Genomic DNA, 14920 nt, shown 5'->3' with positions numbered 1-14920 from the left:
CTGATAGGACCGCTCTGCAAGGCTTTGCAGAGCGGGTTTAGGAAAATATCCTTACACACAAACTAATACAAGCTCATGGTTGAGAGATTTAACACTAAGCCAAGTTGAAGCTGTGCAGTGCACAGCCAGGAAGTAACGTAAAAGAAAGAAACAACAGAAAATAAGACTCAAATAGATGGAAAACCGGACCACACAATGAAACAGAAGTACAAGATTTAAGTTTCTGCTTACTGGTGGAGGCGATGTCCTTAGCTGTGCTCTTCTTGCGCAGGGGATACAGTGGGACTTGCACTTGTAGGACCTGGGACACCCGGTTCTGCGTCTTTCCCGAGGGCAGAGCCGAACGTAGGGACACGGGGGACATGTCCGACTTGGTGGAGCGCCTCTCGCTCAGGTTCTTAGACACTGCCCACAGCCAGGACACAAGGGGAGACAATTCATCAACGTCAAGGCAGCGCTCCTAGTCATCTAAAGCAGTGGTGATCAAAATGTTCACGTCAAGGCCTCCTAAATTGATATGTATTCGGCGAAGGACGTCCATCTGAAAGGATTTCATGCCAGGGAACCCCATAAGAGGAGATTTGTGTTGTGTGTTTAAATGATTTTTCAAAATGCTTCGACAATAGCAGATCTACAAGCTCACAACCCATGCAGCTTGCAGATAGGCTATTATCGAATAGCCGAAAAAAATAAATAGGGTTAAACTGTTCCTCATTTTACTGGGGTCCCCCTGAAAAGTGGGGTCCCTAGACCCCACTTTTGATAGGGAACCCCCAGTCACCCTTAAGGGGTTCCAGGGGTTCCACAGCTAAATGATTGATAGTTAGGAACCAAATGCTCTTTAACTCCCAGAGTGTACAAACAGAACCAAAATGGACCTGAATGGACCTCTTGGTTCCCACTGAGATTTTAGAGTGTAGATTGGGGTCCCAGAGATAAATAAAAATCAAATGGGGTCAGTGGCCTAATGCAGTGTATATCAACCTTTTGGGTGCCAGGGCACACCTGGCATAGCCAAAATATCCCAGGGCACACCTAGATATACGGTGTGTGTATATATATATATATATATATATATATATATATATATATATATATATATATATATATATATATATATATATATATATATATATATATATATATATATATATATATATATATATATATATATATATATATATATATATATATATATATATATATATATATAATTTATATATATATATATATATAATATAATTATATATATATATATATATATATATATATATATATATATATATATATATATATATATATATATCAAAATATTTACTCTCATGTACACAAGATGTAATAAAGAAACCTTGAACATTACAAAATGTCTTTGGCCTACAAATATATAAACTTGGGTCAGTGCAATGAATGGAGAAGATGAAAAAAAAGGAAAGAGACAGTGCCTCAGTTTCACTGATTTATTTTTGGAAACATACAACTTGTTTTGCTTTGATGTCATAATAAAGAAACCTTGAACTAAAAAAACAGCACACACATGTTCAATTTGGCCTACAAATATATAAACTTGCAATGTGCAGAGGAGTTGGATTCACCTTCCCAGAAAAATACTTTAAAAACTCAAAAAGATTTGAAAAAATATATATAGGAAAAATAAAAGGCAAATTTCTCCTCGAGACTTCTCAAATGCTCAGCAATGACCCCACGCAAAGCACGAGTGATTGTGTGTCCAGTGTTGATGAGGGGAAACATCGCAAACGTGCTCTTATCCACCTGCTGACGCCAGAGTTTCAGTCTCCCCCGAAATCCCGTCAGTTTATCTGTGCTTGTGAGGATATTCTCATCTTTTCCTTGCATTCGCCTGTTCAGTTCGTTCAGATGGGTAAAAATGTCCGCCATGTATGCTAGTCTTGCACACCAGTACTCATCTGCGAACAGGTCTGCATAGTCGGATTGCTCAGCAGCCAGAAAGCTTTGTAATTCCTCCCTCAGTTCATAGACACGGGACAAAACTTTCCCTCTGGAAAGCCACCGTACTTCGGTGTGCAGCAGCAGCGTTTTGTGTTCCGCCCCCATTTCCTCGCACAGGGTGGCGAACAGCCGGCTTTTCAAAGGTCGTGCTTTAATAAAGTTAACGATGCTTACCGCATCATTCAACACAGCTGAGAGGTCTTTTGGTAAAGACTTTGCAACCAGCGCCTCACGGTGTAAAAAGCAATGCGTAACCAGGACGCCAGGATTCTTCTCTTTTACTCTGCTTACAAATCCCTTGTATCGCCCGGTCATAGATGCAGCCCCATCAGTGCACACACTGACACAGCTTTCCCAGCTTAAGTTCCATTGCTCCAAATACTCCGATGTCACCCGGAAAACCTCCTCTCCTGTTGTTTTCCCAGGCAGTTGTTTGCAAAACAGATAATTCTCTCTGATGGCGTCTCCGTCAATGAATCTCACGTTTGCCAACAGCTGTGCGTGTCCACTTATATCTGTTGATTCGTCAAGCTGCAGTGCAAACTTTCCACTAGTCACAATCTTTTCTATGACAGCACTCTCAATGTCTGCAGACATGTCTTCAATGCGTCGGCCAATTGTCATGCTTGAGAGCGGCACCTTATCGAATTCCGCTGCAACATCTGGTCCCGACATTACGTTAGCCAGGATTTTGGCTCCTGCCAACATGTATGTTGCCGCTGCATGTGGCAATTTTAACTTCGCCACAAGCTCTGCAATTTGGTAGCTAGCTTCCAGAGCTCTGTCATTAACCTTGGTGCTGGTGGTACTGCGTAACAATGCAGTTGTCTGTTTTGCGTTCTGTTTCGCCTTAGTAGCTTTCAAACTCACAAAATAGTCTTTGTCCTTTGTGGCGATTTCTCCATGGTGGGTCTCAAGGTGACGTTTCATCTTACTGGGAACCATACCACTGTTTGCAAGCTTGTCTCCGCACACGATGCACAGTGGAATAGCATTAGATGGGTCCCCCATAAAAGTGAAGCCAAACTTCATGTAGTCATCACGGTACCGTCTGTTGGCTCTAGTCGTCTTGCTTGTCGCCGTTGTTGTTCCCGGCGGCACGGCGAGGACGCTGGCGGCGGTGCTGTTGTGTGTGCTGCTGTTGCTGCCCTGTGCGGCCAGCTCGTCGGCAGGTCGAGGTGGCCCGGACACACCGGCAGCTCTGCTTGCAGGAGGATTTGGCGGCGGCAATGTCTTGTTGATGACGGCGAAATTTAGCGTCTTCTGGCCCTGGGTGCATCTCTTCTTTGCTAGTGGGGCTCTCATCATGTAGTAATAATACTGAGTGCCAAAGCATGTACCCCTGTGCCCCTTTATACAGTACCAGGTAGGACAACATATTTGCATTCCTATGGGTGATGGTCGCTACACTGAATGGACTCGGCTCGGGCGTGGCTGAGTGTGAGACGGATGATGGCCGTAACGATTGACGGACGATCGCCGCTCGCTATTGTTCTCGAGGGGCTGAGTTCACACTTACTTCAAACGGCGCGGAACACCTCAGCAGTACTCGCGGACCAAAATGGGTCCGTGTACCAGGGTTGATATTCACTGGCCTAATGCATATTGTATCAAATGGAATTAAAAGGTTGAGAATCACTAAGTGCCAAAACTTCTGGGAAAAGTGAACTCATCTAACATTCTGGGTACATCAGAACTATATAGGCTGGCATCTGGTGTCTGGCAGACGTATGGGTATTGAGCAGTGATAATGTGGCGATCAACACAAAATGTGCTGTTTTACAGGCACGTTCTGAGTTTTATAAAACAGCTGCCTCATTAACAGTCTACCTCCTCTCTTCTAATGGATCCATTTACAGTTGTTTTTTATGTCCTGCAGGACACTTTACATACCACTAGATGGCAGTACACGGCAGTAATAAATACTCATATTTCACATAAGGGAATAATAGCACAGTCTACTACCACAAGGTTCCCTCCAGCATGAGGTTTCAGCTCAGTTGACTTCACCAAAACACCTGCTTGTTTAATTAAAAACTAAATCCTCATGGTAATTAAACCTCCAAACCTCCCAGGAAAACAGTAAGCCGTGGGCTTCAACTAAATTCAAATAACACAAGCTATCTGAACACACACAGGAATGGGTTGAAGAATGACACAGTATGCTACAAAAAGGTCTGAAAATGTTCCCATGTGCATTATTGTTAACATATGTATTGTGTGTGGGGTTTTATATCAAGGCGCGATACCACTGCATTGCCACTGCTGTTACCCAAGTCTAGCTACCGCATAATGCTCACAACCTTAACAAAACACACACACGAAACATTTATATCCACATAAACAGAAGTACAAGAATGCCTTGTACAAAGGACATAAACACTGCCAATGCAGTCAGACAATAGGAAAACAGCCAATTACAAAGTGCCTATATGGCAGAACATTGTTACATACAATGCAGACATGCTTGTCAGACACAGCAGACCACACACACACACACACACACACACACACACACACACACACACACACACACACACACAGAGCTGCTGATTCCAACTGGTGAGCTTCACTTTCTATGGCGGTTATATCTGTGCTGAGTTATGCTTCGACGCACAACGGTATCGTCGATGTACAAACCCACAACGGGTTGCGGATGTGACTTGTTGTGGGTTTGTAGATCGGTTTTTCGATGCGCGGTACCGTCGCGCGTCGAAGTATAAACCGAGCTTATTGAAGTATTAAAAGCACCACAACTCGCTGAGTTCTCGACCCACATATGGGTCCCGACCCACTGTGTTGGGAAACACTCAGGATTAGACTCACATGTGCTGTAGGTTGGTTCACACTGCAGGGACATGAGCTGGTGCCTCTCCTCGTCCGTCTCCACCGTCAGGTTGGACAGGTACTGCTTGACCTTGCGGGCCATCTGGGCGTCCTCATACAGCTTCTTGGCGTTGAGCAGCGAGCTGCGGCGCACGCGCTTCTTGTGGCCGATGCCCTGCACGTCCAGCATGTTGGAGTTGGTGCTGCCCTGACTGAGAGACCTGAGAGAGAGAGAGAAGGAGCAGGAGACGGAGAGAAAGGAGGGAGAGGGAAAGATGGAGAGAGAGAGAAGAGACAGAGAAAGAGAGAGGAGGGAGAGAGAGACAGAGAGAGAAGGAGAGCGAGAGGAGGAGGAGGTGGGGGAGGAAATGGAGGAGGGATGGAAGCAGCATTAAGTGAAGACGTGAAAATGAAGGAGATGAGAAGACAAGAAGAGAAGTGGGTGGATTTGAAAGGTGAAGAGAGATGAAGAGTAAAGGAAGAGAGATGAAGAGTAAAGGAAGAAAGGAAGTACGGGTCAGTTCACTGTCGGACATTGTCGCCCCTCCCCCATCCCCATTTACACCCCCCTTTACAAAAAACAATGTAAAAGTTATCTTATTTTCCATGACTCTCTGTCCTACACAGTTAGCGTCTGCACGTGTGTGTGTGTGTGTGTGTGTGTGTGTGTGTGTGTGTGTGTGTGTGTGTGTGTGTGTGTGTGTGTGTTGGGTAGCATAGCAGGTTAAACAGGACCATGCACTAAGGGGAGGTACATAGGTTTTTGTTTTTGGTGCTGTTGCTGGTGCATCATGCTATAAACACATACATTCTGTCAGATGGAGGCAAACATTAAATGGGTTAGGGGATAAAAGTTTTGGACATTCAATATGGGAGACAAAACGCCAGGATGCAGACATTACAGCGCTGGACCCGGACCAAATGGCTCTTACCATAATTTATACTTTTGTTATGGTTTGTTTTACAGCATTCAGATGCTACATGGGTGAGGTTTGGGAACAACTGACTTTGAGTGTCCCAAATGTTTACCATTGATTGTATGATACTTTCCATATGAGTGACCCAGGGCTACATGATAATGGCTAAAATGATCATCACAATTATTGTGATTTATTTTTCTCCAATATGTTTTTAATCATTTTATTAATGTCTTTATTGCTCATTTATTTAACAGTGCCACACCTTTGGCCAAATGGTAAGTACAATATGTTGTATGTTGTACAATGTTCTGGTTACTAACCATTGTGTAATGCTTAATTTTTGCTTCGTTGCTCCACAAAGTATAATCAGGCTTAACAGTGAGTAGACAAGGGCAAGGTACAACAGCTGACCAAATAAGATGTTAATGACATAATTGTGAAACATAAAATAAAACAATTCGATTACTTTCGACCAACGACCAAAGAGTGTGACTTATTCTGTGATTCTATCTGAACTGTCGTTGACGTGGTAGGCCCCGCCCACAAGAACCATTTTGCCGCCACTATTTGACCCGGGTCCAACAGGTGTAAATACAGACAAACAAGGTGACGTAATGAACCGTTTTTTAAAGATGGATCTCAGCACAGGCTCGCATGGACACTGCAAATGAAAGGGTTAATCTCACATGCAGAGCTCGATGTTGGCAGATGATAACAGGATGGTAAGGGGAGGGAAGGAGGGGGGGGGGGGGGGGAGTGCATGGTGGCCTTGAACGGCCCACACCGAAACCGCCTCGAACCGGTCGTAACCGGTTACGTGGGGGAGAACTTACCCTAAACTCTTCCACCTCTTCTTCCTGCAAGCAAGAGGTGTGGAAGATTGAAGCGTGGTTTAAAAGACAGTGTCAAAGGTCGAGGACGGGGGCGGGGGCGGGGGGAGGGAGGGGGGGACTATGTAGAGGTCACATGACCACAGACACACAGGAAATGGTAGGAGATGGGAAGACACTAGACATACTGTCGGACATCTCCCCATATCAACTGTAAGTTCACATGCTGTGTAGAAAGTGACAACACTTGTAGTATCAACTCTGGCTTGTTTTTACAGGACATTCACAGCTTCTTCAGAAGAGCTTCATAGCGGCTAAATGATGCGTTCATGGATAATGTATTGATGCTCATATCAACTTTCATGTTCACAACATAATTTTAAGTAGCGACACACATGTGGAATCAAGATCCAATTCCAAATTAAAAAGGTAATTCCACACATATCACCTCTGTGTTGACTTATTAACCATGTTCAACCGTTGTCAAGACAAGGTAGTTAAGGAGCTTCATAAATTGCGAAAATAGCTGATCTACAAATTCACAACACAACACGTTATGAACATGTAGATTAGCCATTTTTGTATAGCTTTTTCGTCGCACGATAAGTATATAGGGCTTAAGTGCTTACAAAAGGTTGACGTTTCAACCTGATCTTAACAAAGGTACTTGTGACAAAAATGTTAGTTTTTTTTATAAATCAATGCAGAGGTGACAAGTGTGTGCTCGAGTTGAGTTTCTTCTTTAGAACATGACATAATTATACACCTAAGTGACATGGTGACTATATGTAAAGCTGTGCGCCGATTGTGCGTTGAGCTAAAAATGACTAAATTAATTCTGACCAGAGGACATGCCTCGAGTATCTGGCCCACTGTGTACCGTCTTCACAAAGCCAATCTGTGCTTGCAGTGTGGGGAGAGTGTCTGCAGGGGGCAGTCATGCATCATGAGAGTGACAGACACGCAGGACTTGTGATGTGATTGAAACACCGCATTGGGCGGTATCAATTCTATCTCAGCTCCGGTCAACCCATGTCATGTGTCATTACATTCCAGGGGACAAGGTTGAATGTAACTGAATTGAGATGACATGGACTGAGCAGGAAGTGAATAGGAATTGATGAGAGCCGGACCCAGTGCCTGTGCCTGCTTCTGCTGTGAAAGGATTCAGGTGGAGGCAGGGTGTTGTGGTGGTGATGATGGTGGTGATGGTGGTGGTTCTGATAACACTCCCCAGTACGCCAATACATTTAGTGTCCTCCGGCGCTACTGTTTGACCCCATTAACTTAATCCTATTTAAGTTACTCAGAGGTTTGTACCTCCTAACCTCCTCAGACAACCTTTTCTTCAAAACTGTCCATCGTACTCTGCTGGCAGATTGCGTACTTAAAACAATATAAATCAATTCTTACCAATCAAACACGGTGTTCGCATTGGTCTCTCTACGATGATGTTCGGCAAGAACTGCTGAGGCGAACTTCGACAAAGCAATGCGTTTTCTCCATAATGACGTCATTTTGATTTTACAATATAACTTTGTTTCGACAAGAAGTATGCTGCAGCCTTCAAACTTCCTAAAAATGTAAATGCAAGTTGCTTGGATGGTAAAAAACTAAAACTGTGGGAAAAGAAGTTGACGGCAAGCACACGAAAATCGATCCCAGAACTTTGCTTTATTTTATCCATAGCGAGCTAGCCAAGTTGATCGCAGGAGGTGAAGCCCTATTAATACGTCTCCTGGTATCTGTTCTCCAACAGAAGGGGATAAAGCTAAGGAAAACTAAACGGCTGGATGCATGAGGGGGTCCTACCTCTGTCGGAACATCAGGGCGGGGTCCATGTTGGCGGAGGTCATCCGGACCACGTGTCTGATCTCCTTAGCGATCATCCTCAGCTTCTCAAAGTTCACCAGACCATCAATGTTAGAGTCGTTACCTGGGAAGTCATGCATAATACATGCACACGTGTACACACACACACACACAGTACATACAGGTGTACACACAAGCACGTCCACACACGCACACAGATAACGCACACACAAGCAGATACAGAGCCAGTGAGTATGCAATATGTCTTATCTAACTGTACAAGAGTCTTCTTCACATTAATGCACATCTTTGTTCCTGTCCTCCACTTATCATTTCACTAACTCTGCTTCTTTTGTCCTTTAGTCCCCTGGTGCTAAGGCCTCGTCGAAACCGTAGTACGCTTTGAACTTGCACAATAATAGAAGTCACCTCTCTTCCATTCCTAACGTGGACATGTTCTAAGATAATGCCCAGAAGAAAGGGAAGTGAGAAGTTAACGTAAGGCAGCTTCCTTTGTTGGTTGCAACGATAGGCTGTATGGTTATCTGAAAGTGAGAGAGGGGAAGTCACGTGCAAAAAAAGAAAAAAACTAATCGGAAAGCATTGTTGTATTTCTGATACTATAGGCTGTACAATAAGCTGATAGCAGAAGTAAAACTCCTGAGTGGGTCTGAAATTTACCTTTTGCTTGGTACAGAGGAAGCAGAAAAAACAAGATGTCCTCCACCTCACACTGGACCTTCAGCTTTCCCGCTTCTTTGATTTAACTCAGAAATGCATGTGCTTTGCATACTTTTATAATATTTTTAAAGGGTAGAGAACAGCACTTTAGGAAGGTATAGTGATAACAAACTGTCTATTTATAGAGCTCGACGTGTTGTTTGAGTCCTAGCCAGTGATTACTGATATTTTCATAAAAAACTGCTAAATCTTTTCTAAATCAAGTTTTTTAAGTTCTGAAATTATATTTGTTTGCTGGTTAGATATGGTTGTCATTAGTTAAACCTGTACATTGTCAGCGAAACATTTCTGACACGTCCGTAACGCCACATCCACAGTGATGGTTTAGACACACAAACTTGTGAATTTCATTAACTCGTTAGCGCCTGCATGCATTTGCCGAGTACCGCCCTCAAACTACAGGCCCATATGTCATCCCTGACACTCTCTCAGTCCCCTGTGTACCATCTAATTAAACCGTCATTATTCCCATCCATCCCTCCAAGCTACAGCAGTGGTTCCCAAACATTTTAGCTCAAGAGCCAAAAGAGAAAAGAGATGTTTGCCCGGGACCCAAACTAGTGGAAAATAGCTGATCTACAAGCTCACAACGTGTCGCTTCGTGCCACGTTGCGAGCTCGCAGATCTGCTATTTTCACTGCATCTTAAACATTTGTTTTCTGATTTAGGGAAATTGTTTTATTTTATTCATGAAATTATTTTTGGAAAATGTTTAAATTTCTTTTCAACTCATGAAAATGTGTTTTCATGTTGAATTTTTGTGGAAATCTTTAGAAAATCTTAAAATAAATAATTAATGACAAAATTTAGGAAACAAAAAACAAAGAGATATTCACTCAAGACCCACGGAAATGGATTCGAGACCCACAAATGGGTGCTGTTCAGGAAACAGTGATCTACAGTATGTGTGCGTGCGTAACACCCGAGATTCGAACCTTCATGTAGGAAGGTGAGGTCCTTCTTGACCACGGGGAACAGAGGGATGATGGGCGGCTGCATGCTCTGGCTGCTCAGCACGTTGCGGTACTTGGCCATGTTCCTGGACGGGTCGAACATTTCCTGCAGGTCCGTGAACAGCTTCTCATACTTGCTGGGCAGCTTCTCCCACGTGCTCCGCAGACGAGCCACCGGAGCCAGGTTCAGACCACTGCAGGAGGGGGGGGGGAAAGGAAAGAGGAGAGGGGGGGGGTGAAAGTGGGTATGGAGGGGGAAGGAGGGAGTGGCAGAAAGATGAGTAGAGGGAGAGAGAGAGCACAAAAGAAACAGGGAGGAAGGGAATACGAAGAGAGAGAAGGAGGAAAAGCGATGGAGACGTGAGGTAAACAGGGATGCAGGGAAAAGCGGGACAACAGGCGGAGGTGATGACACAGAAAAGAGAGACACGAGAGGAGACAGAGAGACGGAAGGGAGGTGGAAAAGGATGGATGGAGGGAGAGAGAAAGAGAGGGAAACAATAGTTAGCTGTAAGTTTTTTGCAATTTGGCTCTGGTCTGACATCTTTTATGGCATCACTACATCCCACACACAAACCAACACACTGGATGCAGAACCCTGAGAGGAGAGGAGAGAATAAAGAACAGAACAGACAATGTCAGAATAGTGAACGGAGGACATGAGATCAGAACAGTAATATAAAAGCAGAGAATGCACCAGAACATAACGTCACAAAACAGCTGAGGTCAGCAGCTTTTAACTGTAAGGGAGGAAATCAAATCACCACAAAACAGCTCAGAGGAACGCTACAATTATCTCCTCTGATTCCCTTACGATTAGAGCCACACACACACACACGCACGCACACAATCAAAACCTGACATAATGTACGCAAAAAAGTTTGCGTCATCAGATGTTAAGTACCAATCCATTCTACTACTTATACAGAGTAACTGAATATCAGTTTGTTCTGCAGATGAAACAGGTTGGCTCATCAGAGGGAACCGACACAGCCCTGTCTGTGAGAGGAAATGTAAGAAAACTATGTACTTCCTTAGATTTGTTTTGACAACAGCACAGCGCTCGATGTTTTCTAGCTGGTCATCTTAAGCAAGAATGAACGACTCTCAAGGCAGTGTGTGTACTCAAAGAGTACACAATAAAATCAACAGTGTTATGGAGCCAAATGCACCCATAAGGGTCCATTCAGTTCCATTTGTACAGACACTCTCAGAGTTACATTTACTGTGTAGAATAGATTTCAAGAGGCTTCTGGCCTCTCTTTCTGCTCAGCGATGTCATGTTTCCAATCCCACTCTGCAGTCTCTCTCTCTCTCTCTCTCTCTCTCTCTCTGCATCTTCCTGCCTTCTCTCGCTGTATCTTCATGCTCTCTCTCTCGCTGTATCTTCATGCTCTCTCTCTCTCTGCATCTTCATGCTCTCTCTCTCTGCATATTCATGCACACACTCTCTCTCTGCATCTTCATTCTCGCTCTCTCTCTGCATCTTCATGCTCGATCTCTCTCTGCATCTTCATGCTCTCTCTCTCTGTTTTGTGTTTCTTATGGCCACCCCGGTCTTTGTGACCATGTGATCCATTGTGCTGACACAAGTCCTGCACATGTGACACAAGTGTGACTCGCACAATTGTACCTTAAAAAGAGAAACATTGTGTCCCCTTTAGTTGTTAGAATAATTTATCAAGTACATTTGCACATACCTGAACAATTCTTCCTCTGCCTTAAACCCATCCTAACCACTAGGAGCAGTGAATGCCATTAGTGCCCGTGGAACAGTTAGGAGTTAAGTGTCTTGCTCAGGGACAATTTGCGAGCCGAAGATTGAACCGGCAACCTTCCGATTCCTAGATGGCCTATAGGTAATCGAGATAATAATCGCCAAGAAGATTATCTATAGTTGCAGCCATACATGCATCTACAGTTTCACCAGGAGTCCTTGAGGGGGTTCTAGGGGGTCCCCAGCTAAATTTGTTAAAATAGCATCAAAATAAGTTTAGCCACTTTAACCCTATATAGACTCTATCGGCAATGTGTGAGCTTGTAGATCTGCTATTTTCAAAACATCTTGAAACATAAAATACAAACGTATTTTTAAAACATTTTCACACCACAAATCTTGTATGGGGGTCCTTGAAAGTATTTTCAGATGGGCGTTTGCAGCCAAATACATATTAATTTGGGGGACCTTGACATGAAAAAGTTTGAAACCACTGGTATATACTGTACAGCACCCAGAGGTGTGTTTCACGTGAACAGTACTTGCTCAGCAACAGGCGGACACAACTTGTAGCTCTTAGGGAACCAGGGGAATGAGGAAGGATAAGACAACCTTTAACACAGTTTGGAGATACTGTGGGTGAACTGCTGTTGAACCCATCATGTGTCTGTGGGTGAACTGTTGTTGAACCCATCATGTGTTGCAAAGATGAACACATACTGTAACCCAAGATAGCTTTGTGCCTTGTCAAGCACCTTTCATTGAATGTCATTCATAGTTTATTGTTAAAGGGACAGTGAGTACAATTAAAAAGGTATTGCACTAGAGTTAGCTAAGCAGCTCATTTACATTTGTTGTCCCCGAGTCTGTGGACAACAAAACAAGCGCTGCAGAAAGTACACTACAACAAGTTGTACCGTGAGTCCAAAACTACTGGCTGGACCTTCACCTTCATGTACCAAAGAGCGCCACCCTTAGGCCAAAATGTCTACAGTAGCCTACTTGTCTTGCATGCAAGATATCGAAGGGGCGGTTTGCCGTGAGAGTCGCTGAGCACCCGGCATGCTCCTCTGAGGATGCGCCCTACTGTTTTTGGTGACCCAATTCTCTCAATCACTTTGTATTTTCCTGACATCTCCTTATCCCACTTTCTCTCTCCTCTCATTTTATTCTGCCCTCACTCTCCACCCTTCACTCAGTCGTATGCATCTCCCTATCACCTCCCACTCCATTGTTTCTCACTCTCCCATCCTCATCACTCTCTCACAAAGGGGGATCATTTGGGGTCCCAGGGGACGCAATTGCCACCCCCTAGCGTTCGCATTTAACCTCAAATTTAGAGCTTTTATGCTTATATTCCCCACGTCTGAACTTTATTTATTTTTTGGCAGATTAATCCGATTTTATTTCAGCGCTGAGTGCATCTCAATCCACACACATCCATCTACAGGTGACATGTGACACACAAGCTATAGTGTTGTTGTCTGCAACCATCATATTCCTTCATTCATCAACCAGCTTCAACGTCCCTATTTTGGCCGTGTCATTATAGGTGAACATTTTCAAAAACATCGAATTGCATCACGTTGTTTTGCTATTTTAGCTATTTTTGAAATACGGTTTGCCTCTGCTTTTCTCAGTCTCTCCCTCGTGCTTTCATCACCCCCCGCCCTCCATCTCTCTCTCTCTGTCGTGCTGGGATCTGGGTTAGACTGCAGGGTTCCTGGGAGTCACCTGCTTCCAGCCTGAGATGATCGCTGGTCTGAGTGTTCCACAACAGCCTCTGGAACGGCTCATTAGACACCATTTAATCTACCGTCAAGATGGGTACAAAGGGAGACTTGTGCACGTACACACAGACACATTATGAGAGACTGAGTGCGAAAGTTTGCTTGAAAGACACACACACACACACACACACACACACACACACACACACACACACACACACACACACACACACACACACACACACACAGGAGTCCTTGAGGGGGTTCCAGACGGTCCCCAGCAAAATTATAGTTAGGAACCAAATGGACCCTAAGAGCTCTGTAACTCCGATAGTGTATGAATGGAACCAAACGGACCCTTACCGTTCACTGTCGGATTATGTTTAGATTGAGATCCCAGAGATATGTTTACTTATTTTTAAATGGTATCAAATGGGGGTCGGTGGCCTAATGCATATTAAACAGGGGGTCCTTGAAATTGATTTTTTTTTTGACAACCACTGCTGTAGAGGCTGTGTCTCCAGGCAGACGGTGTCTCTCCATATGGCTGAGGAGGACAACCTGCTGTGAGGAGTCTGTTCAGAGAACATGGAGGTCAGACACTCCTGTACTGAACTGTCTGTCGTCCGTTTAACAACAGAGAACACAATGTTACTGTACTGCAGGGGGTTCTCCACCACTTAGACCCCTGTAGTCTGAGAGAACTGGACTTGAGTTACAAACGTACTTTGACCACTTTTTTCGTCTACACCGAATCTTCTTCTTTCGGCTAATTGCCATCGGGGTCGCCACACAGATCATCAGTTTCCAATTCCATCTGGTTCTGTTTTCTGCTGCCACCAAATCGACGCTGGGGTTCAAGTGGTTAAACCATGGCTTAGGGCCAGGGTTGTAACTCTATCATGGTCACACACACACACGCATGATTACACGCTTTTATCATATATTTCACCCTTTCACACACGGGCGGCAGAGAAAACCATTCAAGGCACCAACCTGCTCACCGGGAGCAGTTAGGGGGTTAAGTGTCTCGACACGTGGCCGCTGGGAGGAGCCAGGGATCTAACCCGGGAAACTTACGATTCCAAGACGACCGCTCTACCTCCTGTGCCACTGCCGCAACTAATGAGAATATGCTCCGTCCTCTTCAGCGACAACACACTGGTACATTATAGTACAAAAACACTGCTATACTGACGCAGTGTTTAGACAGCAAAGGCGGGGCTACAGAGAGACAGACCACAGCAGACTTCAGAATAATCACTGTCAGCAGAGAGAGAGAGAGAGAGAGAGAGAGAGACAAACAGACAGACAGAGAGAGGCGGTACAACTGAGGTCATACCCTGTCTCTGCTCGCACACATCAAACAGCTCTGAAGACAAGTGACGTATGATAAATGCAAATATACAGTACAATACAGAAT

The 14920-nt window shown here is 44.3% G+C and overlaps 1 protein-coding gene across 3 annotated transcripts in view; it reads right to left on the bottom strand.

Annotated features, from left to right (window-relative positions):
* Positions 1 to 14920, bottom strand: part of rapgef6 (Rap guanine nucleotide exchange factor (GEF) 6) — a 233921-nt gene that overhangs the window by 13974 nt on the left and 205027 nt on the right. For all 3 annotated transcript variants that reach the window (XM_080435375.1, XM_080435376.1, XM_080435377.1), the window contains 4 exons: positions 10033 to 10244; positions 8357 to 8480; positions 4795 to 5015; positions 232 to 405 (listed from right to left, as the gene is read on the bottom strand). In XM_080435375.1, the coding sequence (XP_080291501.1) occupies positions 232 to 405; positions 4795 to 5015; positions 8357 to 8480; positions 10033 to 10244 (731 nt within the window). The remainder of the gene's footprint in view (positions 1 to 231; positions 406 to 4794; positions 5016 to 8356; positions 8481 to 10032; positions 10245 to 14920) is intronic.

Source organism: Gymnoscopelus braueri (genome assembly GCF_963280865.1).
Source record: "Gymnoscopelus braueri genome assembly, chromosome: 8".
NCBI classification, from domain to species: domain Eukaryota; kingdom Metazoa; phylum Chordata; class Actinopteri; order Myctophiformes; family Myctophidae; genus Gymnoscopelus; species Gymnoscopelus braueri.
Note: the sequence above shows the minus strand (reverse complement) of the source record. Positions and strands in the feature narration are given on the sequence as shown.